At 44.4% G+C, this 22,072-nt stretch overlaps 1 protein-coding gene across 1 annotated transcript; it reads left to right on the top strand.

Annotated features, from left to right (window-relative positions):
- The first annotated feature begins 1,036 nt into the window (after positions 1–1,036).
- LOC145337581 (tripartite motif-containing 13-like) lies at positions 1,037–21,773 on the top strand. The gene is made up of 7 exons (XM_080182373.1): positions 1,037–1,078; positions 6,098–6,456; positions 7,663–7,853; positions 8,806–8,901; positions 15,159–15,392; positions 16,950–16,972; positions 18,558–21,773. The coding sequence occupies exons 2-7, from the start codon at positions 6,156–6,158 to the stop codon at positions 18,706–18,708; spliced, it is 996 nt and encodes a 331-aa protein (XP_080038499.1). The 5' UTR covers positions 1,037–1,078; positions 6,098–6,155; the 3' UTR covers positions 18,709–21,773.
- Positions 21,774–22,072: the final 299 nt, after the last annotated feature.

Raw genomic sequence — 22,072 nt, 5'->3', positions numbered from 1 at the left:
AGTTTTAATATTTAACTGTAAAAGTGTTAAGCTTCTTTCTGATGTTTGTTGCAAGGTGCGATTAAGCTTTTTATGTATTTGAACAGTTGTTACTATGGGATTTTCAGGAAAATGTGTTTGTTCACCTTCTGTGATACCAAAAACAAGTTTTTGAACGTGTAATTCTTCCTTCATGTCTGATGATGCCAAATAAATCAACAGAGTTCAGACATTTTAGTGACGGACCCAGTTCTTCTTTAGGGTTCTAAGCAATGGAGCAATTGTAACAGCACTCTCCCCAACAAACTCTCCCAAGATAGGTGCAACACGAGTTTAGACATTGAGTAAAGCTTCCTCTACACTGTCTCCCATTAAACACTCCAGGATAGGTACAGAACAGAGGCAGAGAAAAAATCCCTCTGTTTTGCCTCATCAGCCACAGGGTGGATAGATTTTCAATCTCCCTTTGCCTCTGGGAATGCCCTCCATTTTAATGGTGGGGAGATGGGGACAGGTGTCTTATCGTGTCACTGCAGATGTGAGAGATGGATTCACTCGCAGAGGCTACCTGCCTGGAACTGTTCGGAGGATGAGGAGCTATCAGCTGAAGCCACCATCTGGTGTGGGCTCGTCGACGGAAATCCGAGGATGAAATGACGAGAAGTCCAGAATCAGCAGGGAACTCAAGTCGGGTGAAAGGCTACAGTGTGGTGAGAGGCTGTTTAATAATTTCATTGCTCAAATGTGCACTAACTTTAAACTATAATGTTGATTGGGTAGGGCTGTCAGGAGATGAGCGACAGCGTGGGAGTTGGAAATAAGAATGCCATTGAATATCAAAAGGGGATTGGGGGAAGTGGTAGACCCTCTCTTGTTGGAGTTGGGCTGGCACTCAGTTTGGGCTGGCTTCGAATCAGAGCAATTGTTTCACTTCCTCTGTGATGCAGTGTTGGTCGACGGTACTGTTAAATTTTAAAAACAGTCTCATCCATTTCAGGAACTGCAGCAAGAAACTGAAAGTGAAAGTCGGTGCGAGGGGGGGGGGGGGGGGGAGAGAGAGAGAGAGAGCAGAACAGGAAGGCCGTTTTCTTGGCACCAGGTAAAGTCTGTCACTTTGTTGTGAATTTTAAACTGTGTCTTTTATCACTGAGAGGCTCCTACTTGCTGATAGGTTGTGCCCCTGTGGTGCTGTTCAAAGATTTGTTAATCTTTTTACCAAATACGCTAGTGTTTGTGGACATTGGAGGATAAGGGGACTGCTGTTTCCTGACAGGGCTGGGGATCTGACTCCACAAGGAAGCTGATCTCTCCACAGTGTCAAACCAGCATAGAATTCCTGAAGGAGGCGAGTTAGCCCATCGTACCTGTGCAAGAACTATCTAATTAGCTCCACTGCTGTGTTCTTCTCTTACCCCGCCTCCATCCCAAAGCCCTGCAAACAAGACCTGCAAGTATTTTATAATAACATAAACTGAAGGCATTTTTAGCATTAAGTATACTTTTGGATCCATTGTGTGGCACAGTGTTTAGCATCTGTACCCCTGAGTCAGAAGCTCTGGGTTTGAGTCTGTGTCCCCGAGTCCCTCAATACCTTTACATAACAAAAAAAATCTTTTGATCTCACAGGTTTAAAAGTAACAAAAGTTTCAAGATTTTGAGGAGTATTTGTCAAGATGGGTGCTGGGAGGATGCCTCCCCCCAACCTTCTCTCATACTCTATTTTCCCCTCCTTAATCAATCCCTTTGACCTCCTCTGAATTCTGAACTGCTCCCAAACCTCAGGACCGCCAATTATTCTGACCAATTTGTATGCCTCGTCCTTGGATCTAATGCTATCCCTAAATTCCCTTGTAAGCCATGGTTTGACCACCTTTCTGTATATTTTTGCGCCATAAGAAGTATCACGACACCAGATTAAAGTCCAACAAGTTTATTTGATAGCAAACCCCCACTAGCTTTTGGAGTTTGCCCCTTCATCAGGTGAGACTTCTTAGTATTTGCCCCAGCCCAATACCGGCACCTCCACATCATATTATTGCACCAGACAGGAATGAACAATTGTTGCAGTTCACCTCTGCGTTCCTTGAATGTTTGCCATTGCCTTTCATGGTCATCCCTTTAAACAACATTTCCCAATACATTTACAGCCAACTCGTACCTTACCATCAGAGTTTCCTTCATTTGGGTTCAAGATCCTGATCCCTATCAACTATGTCACACTTACATTATGGCTGCTCACTCCCAAGGGGTGTTGCGCAACTAGATTGCCAGTTATTCCTTTCTCAATACACAATATCCAGTCTCGGGTGGCCTGTTCTCCAGTGGGTTCCTCAATGTATTGTTCTTGAAAACCATCCCATACACTCCCAAAGATTGCTGCTCTACAGTGTTGTGACTAATTTGATTTGCCCAATCTACATGTAATATAAAGCCATTCATAATCTCACATGTTGCTTATTCGCATGTCTAATTTTCTGTTTAATGCCCTTAGTGTTTCTTAGTTCTACCCATACAGACTCCACATTGTTGGAACTAATATCCTGCGTCATTATTATGTTAATTTCCTCTTTAACCAGTTATGGAACTCCACCACCTTTTTCCTTTTTGTCAATCCTCCCTGGTCACCCTGCAGCCATGTCTCCACATTCCAAATAAGATCATATCCATTAATTATATCTGTTTGTGTGATTAATTCACCCACTTCATTGTGAATGCTCCACATGCATTAAAGCACAAAGCATTAAGTCTTGTCTTTTAATATTCCTTGACCCGTTCCCATTATTTTTCCCTATTTGATTTTTCTGCCTATCACTTTTCTTATTTCCCTTCCTGCCTTTTTTATTCTTGTCTGTGTTTACCCGTCCTCTGACTCCTTTAAAATGTTAAACCATTTTAGTTTAAACCCTTCCCTTCTAATCACGCGAGCAAATACTCCCTCTTGGATATCGATCCCAGTCCTGCACAGGTGTGATCCATTCAATTTGTACAGGTCCCACCTCCCCTAGAACCGGTCCCAATATCCCAGGAATCTGAAGACTTTCCCTTCACATGGGTCCCTTCAGCCAATTATTCATGATGTATCCTGTTACTGCTCTTCTGACTAGGATGTGGCACTGACTGGTCATAATCCTGAGATCACTTCGCTTGAGGACCTACTTTTTAACTTCGAAGGACTGCATCCTTTTTTTTAACCTATATCGTTTGTACCAATGTGCACCACAACTGCAGTAGCTGCTCTGAGACACCCTTGACCCTAGCACCAGGTAGGCAACATACCATCCTGTTTGAGGCCGCAGAAATGTCTTACCTATTCCCCTTACAATTGAATCCTCTATAATTATTGCATTCTCTCACATTTTATTCTTCTCCTGTGCAGCTCTCCTGCATGACTTATCCCTTTTAATTAAACCTTTTGGAAGATACATAAAATCAAATAATAGCAGTTACTTAGAGCCCTTCTTCTCACATCCTAGTTACTATAGAATATAGCCCTTTTAAACTATAATACATAAAATAACAAATTATAAGCGATACAAGTAGTAAATACTTACCTGAACGGTACTCACCCAATCAAATGCTTCTACTTGCCCCACATTACATTTGAATCCTGACATCACTCAGAAGCTCCAAGCTAGCACTCTGATTTCCCATTGCACTCTAATGCTATTTTTAACTCTCGGCCATCAGCTCTGCCTTGTTTGTTTACTCGTTGTTACAAGTAGGCTTACACTAACTGTAATGAAGTTACTGTGAAAATCTCCTGTTCGGGTACACTGAGGGAGAATTTAGCACGGCCAGTGCACTGAACCAGCACGTCTTTCGGACTGTGGGAGGAAACCAGAGCACCCAAAGGAAACCCACAGAGATGGAGAGAACGTGCAGACTCCACACAGACCATGATCCAAGCCAGGAATTGAACCTGGGTCCTGGCAGTGTGAGGCAGCAGCGCTAACCACCGTGCCATCTTGTGTACCACTATTCCAGGTCTAAGTGCTGCTGACTGTCTGTCCCAGTGTTGCGGTGTCCTTCTCTTGCTTTCTCCTGTTGGTGCTGCTGTGGCATTAAGGGCATATCAGGATCAGCTAATAATGTTGAATGGCTGAGAACATTGATGAGCTGAGTTGGCTAATCCTGCTCCTGTTACTGATGAACAATTGATCGGTGCTATTTCCGAGGAAAGCTCTAAACCTCATTCACTCTTTCTGTGTGGGAGTGTTTCCTAATAATCACTCTTGAATGATCAGCCTCTCATTTATTAGACTCTGCACCCTGGTTCCTCCCCGCCCAAACAAGTGTACATAATTTCTCTGTATCCCTGACTATTCCCCTTAATATCTTGAAAACATTGAGCAAATCCCCCTTCAAGTATTGAAAATTCAGCTTGTGTTCCCTGGAATTTTGTTTAATCTCTCCTTGTAGTTTAACCCTCAGAGTGCTGGTATCATTATGGTAAATCTACACTGTGGTCCCTCTGTGCTCAGTATGTCCTTCCAAAAATGTGGGGGTCTAGAACTGTTCACATTGACTCTGGGTGTGATCTGCCCTGTGCTTTGTGTAGCTGAGACTTGACCTTTTAACTCCTGTTTTTCTAGTCCTCAAGATGGAAAGGTTAGCTTTACATTAATCTTTGAAATTATTTGCTGTACTTGGGAATGGAAACCAGGTCAGACCATTCAGCCTCTTACTACCTGCTACACCATTCAACCGGATCACAGCTGATCATCTATCTCAGTGCTATTTTCCTGCACCATCTGGTTCTCTAATGTCCTTTAGGGAAGGAAATCTGTCTTCCTTATCCAGTCTGGCCTGCATGTGACTTCAGAGTCACAGCAATGCGGTTGATTCTCAACTGACCTAAGGGAAACTAGGGATAAACAATAAATGCTGACTTAACCAATGATGCCCACATCCCATGAACAAATAAAAATACTTGTATCCTTTGATAGCTTTAATGTCTAGAAATCCACAACTCTCTCGGTGGAGTGAATTCCAAAGGCACTAAGCCCTCTGAGTGAAGAAATTTATCCTCTTAGTTTAAAATGGCTGCCCTCTTACCTTCATGGTTCTGAACTCCAGGAGCCAGGAGAAGCCTCCTTCCTGCATCTATTTTCTCAAACCCTGTATGAATTCTGTACACTTGCACTGGGGTGGCATGGTAGTGCAGTGGTTAGCGCTGCTGCTTCACACTCCAAGGACCTGGGTTTGATTCCTGGCTTGGGTCACTGCCTGTCTGTCTGGAGTTTGCACATTCTCCCCATGTCTGCGTGGGTTTCCTCCAGGTGCTCCGGTATCCTCCCACAGTCCAGAAATGTGCAGGGTAGATTGATTGGCCATGCTAAAAATTGCCCTTAGTATCCTGAGATGCCTAGGTTAGAGGGATTAGTGGGTAAATATGTGGGGGTTGGGGGGGTAGGGCCTGGGTGGGATTGTGGTCGGTGCAGACTCGATGGGCCGAATGATTGCTTTCTGTACTGCGAGGTTTCTATGAATTCTCCATGAGAGTTTAATGATCTGTGTACCCAGACCCCTGCAGCCAGCCTGGCCCAAGTCTGAGTGGCACAGTGGTTTGCAGTGGTAGAGATCCTGAGTCCAATTCCTGGCTTGCATCCACTGTCTGTGTGGAGTTTGCACACTCCCTCCATGTCAGTGTGGGTTTCCTCTGGGTGCTCCAATTTCTTCCCACTGTGTAAAAATGTGCGGATTAGGTGGATTGGACATGCTAAATTGCACCTTTAGTGTCGGGGGTTAGGAGGGTAAATATGTGGAGTTATGGGGATAGGGCCTAGATGGGATTGTAGTCGGTGCAGACTCGATGGGCCGAGTGGCCTCCTTCTGCACTGTAGATTATATGAATCTGTGAAGTCTCTTTGGAGTTCCACTGCTCAGAATTTCACCAGTTAAGATGGTTTCCCTATTGAAGATCATGAAGAGGTCGTTTGATTTTCTCTCCCTCTCTCTCTCCCTCGTTGATTGGTACTTGGGTGGTGCGAATGTTATCAATTGCCGAGATTTTTGTTCAGGTTCAGGATCTGAACAGTCTCAAATAGTGACAGATTTGGTTCCTCCTGAGGAGGTGAAGTCCAGTGATAATTAAAGGTGCATTTCTTGTTTCTCCCAGATCTGGTGCCCAGCTTCCTTTCCACCCAGCAGGGGAGGCCTTTGCACTGGCGGGAGCGATGGCCCGGTTCTTGGGTGATGAGGAGGGAGCAGCAGAGGGGAGTGCTTTTGGGGTGGAGCTGACATGCAGCGTCTGTATGGGACTTTATCGAGAGCCTGTGCGCCTGCCCTGTGAGCACAGCTTCTGCAGCCCCTGCATCCGGCAGGTCTTTGCCACAGTGGAGGAGGGAGAGGATTACCGGTGTCCCATATGCAGAGAGTCCTACCAGGACGAGCCAGCCATGTCAAAGCACCTGGTGCTTGTTAGGCTGGTGGAAGCCTACAGCAAGATGAAAGATAAAAAGCGTCACACACATCTGGGTAAGTCACAAATCTCCTTCTTTTCCCTTGCCCTTCACCCAGAGGGACTCCTCCTACAGTTGAGGTTCAGTTGATCACATTTCCCGGCACCTTGGAGTCAGCAGGTTGTTTATTCGAGTCCCTCTTCGCTGATTGGGGCACATCATCACCTAGGTTCACTCTATCAGGGTCAGTAATGAGGGAATGCTGCAGTGTTGCACGTTCTTGGGATGTTGGTGCCATTGGTATGACTGGAATTTTATTGCATGTCCCTAATTGCCCTTGAAATTGTGTTTCTTGATGAGCTGTTGAGAATCAACCATGATGCTGTGGATTGGGAGTTAAGTAAAGCAGATTGGGTAGGGAGAGCAGATGCGTACTTTTAGGGAACTGGACATGTTATGACCATGCAAACATGAGACTTGGTATTTTCTTCCAGCCATTGAGTTAAATCAATTGAAATTTCCCATTTGGCTCTGGGATTCAAACTCAACTTTGCAGCTTTAGTCAAGGCCTCTGGATTACTCGTGCAGTAACAGCCACAAGGCTACCTTCTCCCTGCAAACTTTTAAACGTTTCATGTACGGGATCTGGGTGTCGTTGGCTAGACCAACATTTATTGCCCATCTCTAATTGCCCCATGAGAAGGTGGTGGGTGAGCTGCCATCTTGAACCTGCTGCAGTTCTTGTGTTGTAGGTACACCCACAATGCTGTTAGGGAGGAAGCTTCAAGATTAGATCCAGCGAAAGTGAAGGAACGGCTGATTTTATATTCCAAGTCGGGATGGCGAATGACTCAGAGGGGAACCTCCAGGTAGTGGTGTTCCCAGATATCTCCTGTCCTTGTCCTTCTAGATGGTAACGGTCTTGACTTTGGTGCTGCTTAAGGAGCTTTGGTGAGTCACTGCAGTGCAGTGCATGTAGATGATACACACGGCTGTCACTGTGCATTGGGGGTGGAGGGAGTGAATGTTTGTGGTTAGCATGTCGATCAAGCAGGGCTGCTTTGTCCTGGATGGTGTTGAACTTAAGTGTTGGAGTTGCACCCTTCCAGGCAAGTGGAAAATATTCCATCACACTCCTGACTTGTGTCCTTGTAGATGATGGACAGGCTTTGGGAGGAGTCAGAAGGTGAGTTACTTCATTTCTGTTCAGTATTAACTGTATTTGATACTTCACTGTGTTTTGTTCAAGAATTGTGTTTTTCTTGTCTCCCTCTCTCTCCAGAGGAGGTGGAGGATTTAGATGATGCTGTTGAGAACTGCTTGGGAGAGAGGGGCTGCCAAATTCACCGTGATGAAGTAGTAACTCATTTATGCTTCAAGGAGTGGGAACTCATGTGCCCCTTGTGTGTATCGAGTGATCATCACGAGGGCCACACCACCAAGCCGCTAGCAGAGGTCACCAAAGATTGGAAGGTAAATCTACATCTTAACATCTTACCATTGGTTACATTATGAGAGGGACAGCTGACCCGGTAGACAGTGTTGGGCGGCACAATACTTAGCACTGCTGCCTCACGGTGCCACGAACCTGGGTTCAATTCCGGCCTTGGGCAACTGTGCAGAGTCTGCACGTTCTCCCCATCAGTTTCCTCCCGAGTGCCAGTTTCGTCCCACACTCTAAAGATGTGTCGGTTAGGTTGATTGGCCATGCTAAATTGCTCCTTGGTGTCTGGGGGATTACCAAAATGACATGGTGGTACGTTGACTTGATATAAATGTAAAGCAGCTGGGGATTGTGGGGAGTATTTGTGGCCTGAGTGGTGGTATAATGAAGTTTCCTTATTAAAACTTTTCTTTGATTTACTTTGAGAAGTTCTTTTATTGCTTGCAACTGGAGTATCCTTCCCGCTAGGTGAACATTACAGGCTCCGGGAGTGCATCGATGGGAATACTTGGCATTGGAAATAATTAATGTATTTAGCAAAATGAATATTGACATCAGCTTGGTGGGGGTGACACCACTCAAAGGCAGCCCTTGTGGGTAATGTATTGTTGAGTCATTAATGTTCTAATAGTATTGATGCTGCACTAGTTTGTCTCAACTATCTGTGCAAGTTGCACCTGGATGATGTTTGGGAGGGATTTTAGTGTTACATGTGCCTGCATTGGTGCTGTGCCTGTGCTGCATTGGTGCATCATTGTTGCTGTGCTTCTGTTGCATTTTTGCTGGGATCATGTTGGTGCTTGTGTTTGGTTTGCTCGTGACTTTAGTGTGGTGTTACACTTGAATTTGTGTGCTGTACCCATGCAGTTTGTGTGTCCTGGTGCTCGTTTGACTAACAGTTCTGCAAAGTGCCTCAGGATGACCAAGCCTATTCAAATTGTTGTTCTATAAAATTGAAAGTTTCCCCTTCTCTCTGAGCAGAAGATGCTGCCAGATATCATCGAAGGCTTGGAGGAAACCCGCGCCAAGTTGTCTGTACAGATCCTGCAGTACACAGAGCTGGAGGAGAAAGCTAAGGTGAGATGATCCTCGTCTGTTGCCTCTGCTGTGGAAACCATGTTTGTTAGTCTTTTGAAAAGACTACATTTCAAAAACTAATGGACCGATTTCAGTGAAACTTCGCACTGATAAGATATGGGCTCAAGAAAAACTGATCAGTTGTTGGCAAAGATGCAGATGTGGATCCTAGGACTTTATAAATTGATTCACATGGAACAGGGGTACTGATTGTCTTTCCTTTTGGAATGTTGTGATTTGTTTGGGTTTGAAAGCTGTTGGTTGTTTTCGAATGTTGTGACCTGCAAAGTCCATAGAGATTTGGATTGCTGCCATTACATAGGGTTTGTAATATATCTGAAATGATAAAGGAAAATGTGGTTGTAAATTCAATTCTACTGACATGTTGTATAGGGCAAAAAGATCACTTAGAAGTGCATTAATTCTTAATATGTGGTTTAATGTTGAGTTAGCTCAGTGTGACGGAGATATGCCTGATTGTCTCCTTCACTTGTTTCATCTGTGACTTTAAGCATAATTCAAGCTCTATTGAGCTCGGCACACAGGACTCGTGTGCCTCCAAGTGTTGTGAATTCAAAAGTTCTCGGTTTGATAGCAGGAATGCGAAATTGGCTGAATGATTGGAAACAGTGTGGTGGCAAATGCTTGTTCTTCAAACAGCAGTAGGGTTTACAGACAAGCTTCCCCAATCATGGGCGTCCTGCTACATAATGACTTAAGCCTGGATCTACAGATTGCAGTATTGAAAGTTGCGGATTTGCAAATGTTGTGAACCTTGAGGATGGTTTAGAATTTCAGACAGGTTGGTAGAACGGACAAGTATCTAGCAGATGAAATTCAATACAGGGAATTGTGAAGTGTGTGGAATCAGAAGAGATAGAGGCGTTGAATGAATACTTCAGTGCTCACTAAGGAGAGGGGCCATGCTTTTGAGGATGAGTGTGTGATACAGGCTGATAGGATGGAGGAGGTAGATGTCCCGAGGGAAGATGTATTAGCAATTTTGAAAAACCTGAGGGTCAATAAGTCCCCTGGGCCAATGGGATAGATCCTAGGGTATTTTGGGAGGCAAGGGAAGAGATCGCGGAGCCTTTAGCTTTGATCTTTGGGCTCTCACTATCCACGGGGATTGTGCCAGAGGACTGGAGAGTGGCAAATGTTGCTGCCTTCAAGAAAGGAAATAGGAATGACCCTGGTAATTATTGGCCAGTTAGTTTTACTTTGGCCAGTAAGTTAACGGAAAGGGTCCTGAGAGGTAGGATTTATGACCATTTGGAAAGATGCAGCTTAATCTGGATAGCATTCCTTCAGTACTGACCCTCTGACAGTGCAGCACTCCCTCAGAACTGACAGGAGGGGCAGGACTGGCAGCTCAATGTTCCAGGGTTCCAATGTTTGAGATGTTAGAGGCGGAGGGATGAAGGGTGGGAAGTGCCATTGCTAGTCAGGGAAAATGTTGCAGCAGTGCTCAGGCAGGACAGATAAGAGGGCTTGTCTACTAAGGCCATATGGGTGGAGATGAGAAACAGGAAAGGTATGACCACATTAATGGGGTTGTATTATAGACCACCCAATAGTCAACAAGAACTGGGGGAGCAAATCTGCAGAGATATAGCAGGTAACTGCAAGAAACATAAAGTTGTGAAAGTAGGGGATTTTAATTTTCCACATATATAGATTGGGATTCCCATACTGTTAAAGGTCTAGACAGGTTGGAATTGTGTTCAGGAAAATTTTCTAAATCTATATATAGAGTTACTAACTAGAGAGGATGCAGTATTAGATCTCCTATTAGGAAATGAGTTCGGACAAGAGACAGAAGTTTGTGTAGGGGAACACTTTGGTTCCAGTGATCATAACGCCATTAGTTTCAGCTTGATCATGGATAAAGATAGATCTGGTCCTTGGGTTGAGGTTCTAAACTGGAAAAAGGCCAAATTTGAAGAAATGAAAAAGGATCTAAAAAGTGTGGATTGGGACAGGCTGTTCTCGGGAAAGGATGTGACTGGTAAATGGGAGGCCTTCAAAGGAGCAATTTTAGGAGTGTAGAGTTTGTATGTTCCTGTCACGATTAAAGGCAAAGTGAATAAGAATAAGGAACTTTGGTTCTCAAGGGATATTGGAACTCTGATAAGAAGAGAGAGGTGTATAACATGTATAAATGCTTGAGGAATATAAAAAGTGCAAGAAACTACTTAAAGAAATCAGGAGGGCCAAAAGAGGACATATGGTTGCTTTGGCAATCAAGGTGAAGGATAATCCCAAGAGCTTCTACAGGTATATTAAGAGCAAAAGGGTAGTAAAGGATAAAATTGATTCTGTTGAAGATCAGAATGGTTGACTATGTATGGAACAAAAAGAAATGGGGGAGATATTAAATGGGTTTTTTGCATCCATATTTACTAAGGGAACTGACGTGGGAGTCTATGGAAATAAGGCAAACAAGTGGGGAAGTCATGGAACCTATACGGAATAAATGGGAGGAGGCAAATCAGAGTAGATAAATCCCCAGGACTGGACAGGGCGTTACGTTGGACGAGTGTGTGCATGAGAGAGATGAATATTCCCTCAAACTTTGAAGGAGACTAGTGCTGAAATTGCAGGGGCCCTGGCAGATATATTTAAAATATCAGTATCCACGGGTGAGATGCCGGATGATTGGAGGATAGCTCATGTTGTTTAAAAAAGGCTCAAAAAGTAATCCGGGAAATTATAGGCTGGTAAGTTTTGACATCAGTAGTGGGTAAATTATTGGAAGGAGTACTAAGAGATAGTATTTACAAATACTTGGACAGACAGGGACTTATTAGGGAGCGTCAGTGTGGCAGGTCATGTTTAACCAACCTATTAGAGTTTTTCAAAGAGGTTACTAGGAAAGTGGATAAAAGGAAGGCAATGGATGTTGTCTATGTGGACTTCAGTAAGGCCTTTGACAAAGTCCCGAATGGGAGGTTAGTTAGGAAGGTTCATTCACTTGATATACATGGAGAGGTAGAAAATTGGATTAGACATTGGCTCAATGGAAGAAACCAGAGAGTGGTAGTGGAGGATTGCTTTTCTGAGTGGAGGCCTGTGACTAGTGGTGTGCCACAGGGATCCGTCCTGGGCCCATTGTTGTTTGTCATCTGTATCAATGATCTGGATAATAATGTGGTAAATTGGATCAACAAATTTGATGATGACTGGAGATGTGGTGGGCAGTGAGGAAGGTTTTCAAAGCTTGCAGAGGGTTTTGGACCAGCTAGAAAAATGGGCTGAAAAATGGCAGATGGCGTTTAATGCAGACAAGTGTGAGGTATTGCACTTTGGAAGGACAAGCCAAGGAGAACATACAAAGTACATGGTAGGATACTGAAGAGTGCAGAAGAAGAGGGATCTGGGAATATAGATACATAATTCCCTACAAGTGGTGTCACAGGCAGATAGAGTCATAAAGAGTGCTTTTGGTACATTGGCTTTTATAAATCAAAGTATTGAGTATAAGAGTTGGAATGTTATGGTGAGGTTGTATAAGACATTAGTGAGGCAGAATTTAGAGTATTGTGTGCAGTTTCGGTCATCTAATTACAGGAAGGATATTAATAAGGTTGAAAGAGCGCAGAGGTTTACAAGGACGTTGCCAGGACTTGAGAAACTAAGTTACAGAGAAAGGCTGAAAAGGTTAGGATTTTATTCCCTGGAGTGTAGAAGAATGAGGGGAGATTTAATAGAGGTGTATAAAATTATGATAGGTACACATAGTGAGTGCAAGCAGGCTTTTTCCACTGAGGCTAGGAGTGAAAAAAAACTCGAGGACATGGGTTAGGGGTGAAGGAGGAAAAGTTTAAAGGAATAATGGGGGGGGAGGTTTCTTCACATAGAGAGTGGTGGGAGTGTGGAATGAGCTGCCAGATGAAGTGGTCAATGCGGGCTCACTTATCATTTAAGAAAAACTTGGACAGGTACGTGGATGAGGGCTGTGGAGGGATATGGTCCAGGTGCAGGTCAGTGGGACTAGGCAGAAAAATGGTTTGGCACAGCCAAGAAGGGCTAAAAGGCCTGTTTCTGTGCTGTAATTTTCTATGGTTCTAAATCACTGGAGGTGGTGGCCTAGGTTGAAAGTGTGGTTAATAGAGCTCTCTAGGCTTTATATACATTGGAGCACACAGTACAAAACCAAAGAAGTGATGATAAATTTGTTCGGCCTCAGGTGCAGTAGTGTGGCCAGTTGAGTGCCACACTAGGAAACATATGGAGACATTGAGAGAAAAGCTGCAGGAAAGATTCATGCGAATGGTTCCGTGGATGAGGAACTTCGATGACTTGAATAGATTGGAGAATCTGGGGCTTTGTCTTGAAGAGAAGGTCAAGAGGGAGAATTGACTGGTGTTCAAAACGTTTGGGTAGATAGGGAGGAACCATTCGCATTGTAGAGAGGTCAAAAACAATGGGGCTGAGATTCAAGTTGTTGTTGAGTGTCAAAATAAAGACCCTCACTGCTTACCTGTAAGTGAATCAGGCAAAGTTTATCACCAGTATACATGCAGGGGAATTGATCTCTGTCACAACAGAAAATGCTAGAAAATTTCAGCAGGTCTGACAGCATCTGTGGAGAGGGAACAGAGCCAACATTTCGAGTCTGGGTAACTCTTTGACGGGCCTGAAGAAAATTGGAAGTAGGATGATATTTAGTGTTGTGGCAGGGGGCTGTGGGGGGTGGATAGAGGGCCAGTGATAAGTGGAGATGAGGGAGAGATTGACAAAAATGTCATGGACTGAAAAACAAAGGGAACATAAATGTTGGTGATTGTGGCAAAGAAGGACGCTGATAGCGGCACCTCAGGAAACAGAGATCAGAGATACGCCCAAGGACGACCCGAGAGAGGTAACAGATGGCCTTAGTTTAGTTGAGGGTGGGGGAAGGCACTCAACTTGCATCCATGCTGCAGTAGTTAACCATGTCTGTTTCAACATGTAGCCTGTTCTGTTCTCCATATCCATTTCAAAAGCTATCAATCTGAGCCTATCCATTCAGTTCCCGGCTATATTTCTCTCCCTTTCCCCAGTCATGTGCCATATTTCTCAAAAAACACAAATTGCAATTATCAGCAAGTTAGTGTTAATTGGCCCCAGCAGTTATATTCTAAAATCCCATTGTTTCCCCAGACTGCCAAGTGATTTCATGATTTCCCCAACTTCAAGATTGTCAGATAAAGTAACTTTTTTAACTCATTTGTGGGACATAGGCATCGCTGGCTGTCGAGCATTTATTGCCAACCCCTAGTTGCCCCTTGACACTGCTGCCTTCTTGAAATGCTGCAGTCCGTATACTGTGGGTTGACCCACAATGGCGTTGGGGGGGGAATTCCAGGATTCTGACCCAGCAACTGTGAAGGAATGACCAATATATTTCCAGGTCAGGGTGGTGAGTGGCTTGGAGGGAAACTTGCAGGTGATGGCGTTCCCAGGTATCAGCTGTTCTTGTCATTCTAGATGGAAGTGTCCATGGGTTTGGAAGGTGCTGCTTAAGGAGCCTTGGTGAATCTTATAGTACACACTGCAGCTACTGAGCGTCAGTGATGAAGGGAGTGAATGTTTGTGGATGGGGTGCCAGTCAAGTGGGCTGCTATGCCCTAGATTGTGCCAAGCTTTTTGAATGCGGCTCCAACAACATTCATCGAGGCAAGTGGGGAGTAAGGCAGTGGCATAATGAAGAAAAAAAGGACTTGTTTACACAGCAAAATAGGATCAGGAATGTGGTGGAGGTGAAGGTCGATTTGAGGCTTCCGGAAGGGAGTTTGATCATTATCTGATTTGGAAATTACCAGTAAATTGTAGGAATAAGAAATAAAGAGAATTGCGTTGGGATCAAAACATAAAGGAGAGGCAGACTAGAATATAACCATAAAATGTAGTAGGATTCAGGTCAAAGTCACTGGAGGCACACAGGAGAGACTCAGACACAGGCAGGACACACACATAGATACAGAGCCATGGACAGGAAAGATAAATGGATCACAAAAGACAGGATTTGTGGGCCCAGGGAACTCGTAATCTGGATCATTATCTGAACAGTAAGAAACATTGCCAGGTGGGGGGAAGGCAGTGGATGGGACTTAGTAAATTCCTCCTGCAGAGAGAGAGAGCACCTCTGTGTTGTCTACATTCTATAATTCTAATTGACCTGTGGAGTTTCAGCCATCCCCAGGCATGTGTGCTGTATGTGTCTGCTTAGTTCTTCAGGTTTTGACTGACTGCGATGCTTTCAATGTGCTCAGGGGGAGATCTCGGACGCTAAGGAAAGGACAGAGGAGCAGATCGACCGCCTGATCGAGTTCCTTCAGAATGAGAAGGAACGGCTGATGATTGACATGCAACACGTTGGCAATAGCCACCTGGACTCCATCCATGGACTGCAGTCACAGACCACTCGCAAGCTGGAGGACTGTGAAAACACTATTTCCTTATTTGAGGAGGCGTCCGGGGTGCAGGATCAGTTCACTTTTGTCAAAGTACGACTTTGGGTTGGTCCACGGGTACTGTGCAGTGATCTCCTTTTGTCTCTGTCTCTTTCTGTGACTTTGTTTCCTATCCTCTGCATGTGTGCATGCATGCATTAGTTATTTCCACAATTACCTGCAGTTCCCTGTATTACACCCCTTCTCTCCTTGCCAGCTCATTCCCAGTGGTGGGGCAGAGGGAACGCAGGCAAACTGCTTGCAGACATCGTGAAAGATGCTCGTAGCTGGGAATCACCTTAGAAACAAACTGTCTTATTCTCACTCACATTCTCAGTCGCTGTCTCCTTGCACTCACTCCCATAATCATACAGTCAGTCATACACTCCCAGTTACACTCATACGTACTATCACATGCAGGCAAGTGTGTCTACCTTGACACACACACATGCACACTTACAACCTCGCACACTCACCTTCACACACTGACTCATATTTTGATGGACTTGCACGTTTTCATTTTCATACTCATTCACATTCACTTTCATAAACTACTGCACACATATATACACTCGTTTTCACATGCAGTCACCCTCTCGTACTTTAACACATTCTCACTTTTGCATCCTATTAAACATTGTCTCTGATCCTCCCTGTTCTTTTGCTCTTTCCCTATCTCAGTTCTCGCTGTCTCTGTTCCTGTCACCACTTCTGTCCCACTTTGCCTCTCCCTCTCTCTTCTCTCCAACACCCCCCCATCTTTCGCCTTCCTCCTCCTTGTCCCTTGCCCTGTCTTTTCGTTTCTGCCTGTGTCTGTGCCCCTCAGCTCTGTCATTTTCCCTGCCCACACCCCTTCATTCTCCTTTCTCTACCCCTTCCTATGGGAGCTTAGCTGCTGTAAATTAGTATTCTCTTGGAACAATCCTGAGCCTTTCCAAATGTGAATTTTCCTCTCAAGGAGGCAGAGGGGGTATAGAAGAAGTAGTGAGAGCCCCAATATCTCTATCTAATCCCTAAAACACTGAATGAGATCAATTGTATCTGGGTTGGTGACAGTCAGCAAACTCCACACCCACTGTGTTGAAAATGCTCCCTTCCAGGAGCAGTGGAGGTTGAGTGCCACACCTCCTCAGCAGTGACAACCTGACGGAGCTCAGAAAGAGGCAGTGTGAGGAAACACACTGAAGTGTCCACTTGTCTGTAGCTATATGACAGCTAGTTCTTGGGATCCATCTTGGTCCCTTGTCACTTCTTCCTTCCACCGAATACAACCAGAGTTTAACAATTGATGCATATGTTGTCAGTTTCTGCATTTTTAAAATTCTTTAATGGGATGTAGGTGTCACTGCCTAGTGCAGCAGTATATTACAGAGTAAACAGTTGAATTTAAATTCTACCAGCTGCCATGGGATTTGTAGCTATTCCCCCAGAGCATTAGCCTAGGTCTCTGGGTCAGTATTCCAGTGACAGGACCATTACTCTGCCCTCTCCCCACTGTGTGTGTGCATGCGTTTAGGTGTCTGTAACAATGTGTTTGTACGTGGGGATGAGTGAGAAAGTGCGTGTGTAAATGTATATGAATAATTGTAAGTATCATTCTTTGTATTCCAGGATATGATGGATTTTATGCAGAGGTAAGATTTCTCATGTATAAATGTTCATAGTTAGACAGGGAGTAACAGGGATGGGTAGATAGATTACAGGGAATAGCAGAATGGGTGAAGCAGGCAATATCATGAATGGGAGAGTTAATAGCGAAAAGCGGTAATTAGGAAAGAGGTAAAATTAGGGCATGTTGTGGGGGGGGGGGGGGGGGGGGAGGCGGGGTTGAATTTTCCACTCCTTTTGGAGGAAGGGGAATAGTGGCAAGGGTGGAAAATCTCACGGGAGTCCAGAACCTGCCTAACAGCGGTGGGATATCGTAGGTCAATTGGCCCTGCCAATAATGTAATGATAATCTGAGATCCCTATACATACGGATTTAAATATCATCAGCCCCCATTCCCTCACGCCAATGTGAATCACAACTGGGCCCCCATGTTGTACACCTAGTGAGCACAGGAGGGGCAGAACTGAGTGCAGCCTACTGCCCCCAAAGGGGGCAAGTGTCAAATTCAGTCAGTATCCTGGCTGGTGGGGGTTCTTCCCTGGGTCCTCTGTTGCATTGTGGGGGAGAAGGGGGTAGGTCTGGAGTTCAGTGGGAGGTGGGTTGATTCTATTCTTTTTAAATCGGAATGCCCCTTTTTAAAAGCCGGGTAGGTGGAGTGGGCTCAGTCAGCGACATTAAATTCAGGGATCCATCCCTTTTAACTTTTGCACTGTGTGGCTAAAAATATGGAAGGAAGCTGCCCTTGGAGCTGGCTGCTTCTTGCCATCCCTCACCTCACCCCACCCCTACCTTGTTTTTCCCGTCCACTGTTCCAATCTGCAAACAAAATCAGAAAACTCTCCCAAGAGATTGGGAGACATTAGAAAGGAGTCACAGGGATGTGTCAACATTATTGGCTGGGGTTTGCACTGCCTCAGAACAGCCAAATGATGGGCCTAGATGTCAAAAGGGTTATGAGCCTAGATTTTGAGGGACGTGGCTCAGGGAAGCGTCAGTGCTAGCACAGAGCAGATGGCCTGAATGGCTCATGTCTGGGGGAGCGGGTGAAACAAGGTCAGCCTACTTTGCCATATTTTTTAGCCACTCAGTGCAAAAAAGGTTAAGGGATGGGTCGCAGGATTTAACGTAATACTGATAATTCCACTACTGTGCATCATTGGCTGGATTTCTTTGCCAGTGGGATCCTCCAGTCCCACCAAAAGCACTTCCCCTGCACCAGCTTTCTCGGCGGAGTGGGATGGAATCCTTGAGAAATCCCGTTCTTGGAGGCAGATCAGACGATCGCACAGCTAGTAAGGTGCACTAGCATGCTGCCGAGAAACATGTGGCAGGGAAACCAGACAATCCCATCCATTGTGTGGGTTTTCTCCGGGTGCTCCAGATTCCTCCCACTATCCAAAGATGTGCAAGTTGGGTTGATTGGCCATGCTCAGATGCCCCTTTAATGTCAGGGAGATTAACAGAGTAAATACATGGGGTTATAGGGATGGGGTCTAGTGCAGGCTTGATGAGCCAAATGGCCTCTTTCTGCACTGTCAGGATTCTGTGATTGTCTCATATTCACAGGCATTTCCGCCATCTCACCCCATTCTTTACTTTTGATTCAACAGGATGGAAACATTAGTAATTTCCCCAGATGATGAGATTGTTCCCCCCCCTCTGAACTTTGATGGAATCCCTTTACCATCAGTACTCGAAACGTGGAAAAATGAAGAAGCAGGGGAAGACTCTGATGATGAAGAAGACGAAGATTCCTATTAACTGCAGAATGCATTTTACATTAAAATTGACTGTAAAAATATCATCGTAATATCATGCAGGCCACCTTGGCTCAATAACTTTCTGAACTTAAATTCTACTTAATTTTGTGCAGTCAGTAAACTACCAGACCTCACTGGGGATGTTCGCTGATGAATGTTAAACTCCATTGTTACTCCTCAAAGACAAAAGTAGTTCGTCCAAATGCAGAAAGACCTGGACAGCATTCAAGCTTGGGTTGATAACTGGCAAGTAATATATGCCACGCAAGTGCCAGGCATTGGTCTTCTCCAACATCAAAGAATCTAACCAACTCTCTGATATTCATCAGCTTTACCATCACTGAATCTGTCCACTATCAACATCTAGGAGTTATCATTGAATGGACAAGCCATATCAATATTGTGGCTACAAGAGGCTGGGAATCCTGCGGTGAGTAACTCAATTCCTGACTCCCCAAAGCCTGTCCACCATCTACAAGGACACAAGTCAGGAGTGTGATGGAATACTCTCCGCTTGCCTGGATGGGTGCAGCTCCAACAACAATCCAGGTTTGACGTTATGCAGCATAAAACCTCACTTGAATGACAACAAACATTCTCTCCCTCAATCACCAATGTACAGCAGCAGAAGTGTGTGGCATCTACAAAATGTACAGCAGCAATTTACCAAAGCTCCTTAAGCAGCACCTTCCAAACCCATGACCGCTTCTGCCTAGAAGGACAAGGGCAGCAGATACCTGGGAACACTAGCACCTGGAAGTTTTCCTCACTCACCATCTTGGCTTGGAAATTTATCACCATTCCTTCAGTGTTGTTGGATCTAAGTCACAGAACTCCCTCCCTAACAGCGCTGTGGATTTATACATCAACGACTGCAGTGGTTCAAGAAGGCAGCTCACTCATCACCACCTCAGCAACAACTAGGAATGGGCTATAAATGCTCAAGTCCTAAGAATAAATATAGAGAGAGAGAGACTTGTGTGTGTGTATATAGAAATCCATATTTTGTTCGCTGGGAGGGCTCAGCAAGGCAGAACAAAAGTATTATTCTGATAAACTTTTCTTACTGGTGAGTTCCAATTAGTTTATAACGTCAATTTTCCATCTATGACCAGACCAATTAACTTATGGTCATAACAGCTCAGATTGCAAATCGTTTAATGAAATGTGATGCACCCCTAAGACACCAGATATTCTAGAAGGAATATCGAGGTTCCACAAAGGATGGAGTTCAGACAGTGTAGAGGGAACTTTACTCTGTATCTAACCCCTGTCCTGGGAGTGTTCAAAGGAGACAGTGTAGAGAGAGCTTTTGTTATGCACCTAGTTGACATAGCCAGAGGGGAACATCCCAGAATAGAACACTGGCTCAAAAGACCGTAACTTTTTTTATCAAATGTGGAAAATCAGAGTCGCTGGGTGATTAATTACTTTTAACAATGGAAAAGATTGGATTATAACACAATGCTCCTTTACACTCTCTTGGCTTAACAAAGACCCAAGGTTTTAAGATTAATGTGGATGACAAAGTAAATTTGAAGTTAGAATGGTATCTTTGATGCATACAGTATGAACACTATTCCTTGAACCCAAGTTAGTATCTTTGGATTTCTCCTCAGAATCTGACCAGATAATTGTGACATAAGGCTTTTTAATCTCTACTCCCAAAAACACATTTTAAATTCTTCCCTCACTTCCCAGTAGTAGTTTGCAATCTGAAATCCAGTCCAGGTTTTCCAAAGGACTCTTTCGAATAGACCTTCCGATCCACCCCTACTAGTGAATCCACTCCAGATTTTATGCCAACCTCTGCTAGGATTTCTTTGTCTTGACTGCTTTTACACACACACATCCCAATATCCAGCCACCAATTGCTCCATAATTATTTCAATTAATGTCTCTCAAACTGTACTAAATTATCACAAATAATTGTGATAGAACCACTTGAGGTATCTTTCTGGCTTCACGTCAGCCAGGTCCTTCTTAGTTCTGTGATTTGAAATGAACAGTACTCTGTTCTGCTCCCAGTTCTTTTTCACTTTTACTTAGGCTTCCTGGAAACACCCCTACGTTCCCCTAGTTTCCTTCAGTAGCTGTTCTTTAGATTTCTGGCACTGACTTTCGAAATGATTACTCTTTTTTTTTCTTCTAGCAAAGTTGAGAGCGATATCCCTTCTCCAGCTGTCTGTCTGCAACTGTCCTAGCTTTTCCGTTAAAACTAAAGAGCAAAGGAAACCTCTCCCTTCTTGGTATCTTCCTGTTGCTAAACAACTGAATTCTTCACACCGTACGTTTCCGTATCATGGTTGGAACTTAACACACAAACACCTTTTGTCCAGTCTGAAACTGCAGGTCCTTTTCAGGCACAGAAACACTAAATTAAAACTATGCCTTATTTCTAATTTTTCCTGATACAAATATAAAACCCTTGAAAATACCTTTGCTTTCCTAACACTGTACTCTTTCTAACCCTGTGCTGTCCCTGTTCTGGGAGTGTTTGATGGGGACAGTGTAGAGGGAGCTTTTTACTCTGTATTTAATCCTGTCTGTAGCAGTCCTGGAAGTGTTTGATGGGAACAGTGTAGAGGGAGTTTTAATCTGTATCTAACCCCTTGCTGTCCCTGTTGTGGGAGTGTTGATGGGTCAGTGTAGTGGGACTTTTACTCTGTATCTAACTCATGGAGTGTTTGGTGCTGAAATTGAGCCTAAATTGGAAAAGGTCCCATATTCTGTGCAAACATTCTTCTCCCGAAGATCACTAAATCAGAAAAATAATCTTCTATAAATTATATATTCTCTCATAATTAAATTGGAGTGATTAAGTGTTCTAACTTGTTTGTATATAAGACCCACACCAATCAAGTGTTTCAGGGATCTTTATATATTGAAAAGCAGCTATGCTACAAGCTGGAATCTAATTGAGTGGTTTGTTTGGATTACATAGCAGGGATTCCCAGTCTGGATTCCGCAGGTTTCAGAGGATCTGCGGGCGACTGACAAAGCTGAAAAAACAAATGGGAGACAGAATGTGAGAGTCTGTTGAAGTAGAACATTGCAGCAAAGATTCAAAAAGGAGGGGGTGGAGTGGCGGGGGGGGGACTGAAAGCCAAATTGTCCAACCGGTGGCCGGTCTTTGAGCATTGGCGTCACTAGTCAACCTATGAGCAGCCAGCTCATGTGGAATCCTGGCTCTGGCTGCTTTTATTTTTTGGGGTTTTTCTTCTGTTTTTGGGTGCCAAGCACAAAAATGGGAGGTAAAGGTCAGATGGCTGAATGAGCAGAGAGACAGCATGTATGACAGGAGGGAGGAATGAGTGGGAGAGAGGAGAAGAGCAGTGCTGGAAAAGGGGCAAGAACAGTGGAGG

This window comes from Carcharhinus amblyrhynchos, unplaced genomic scaffold (genome assembly GCF_965287045.1).
Source record: "Carcharhinus amblyrhynchos unplaced genomic scaffold, sCarAmb.v2.hapA scaffold_53, whole genome shotgun sequence".
NCBI classification, from domain to species: domain Eukaryota; kingdom Metazoa; phylum Chordata; class Chondrichthyes; order Carcharhiniformes; family Carcharhinidae; genus Carcharhinus; species Carcharhinus amblyrhynchos.
This window is presented reverse-complemented; position numbering and strand designations above follow the sequence as displayed.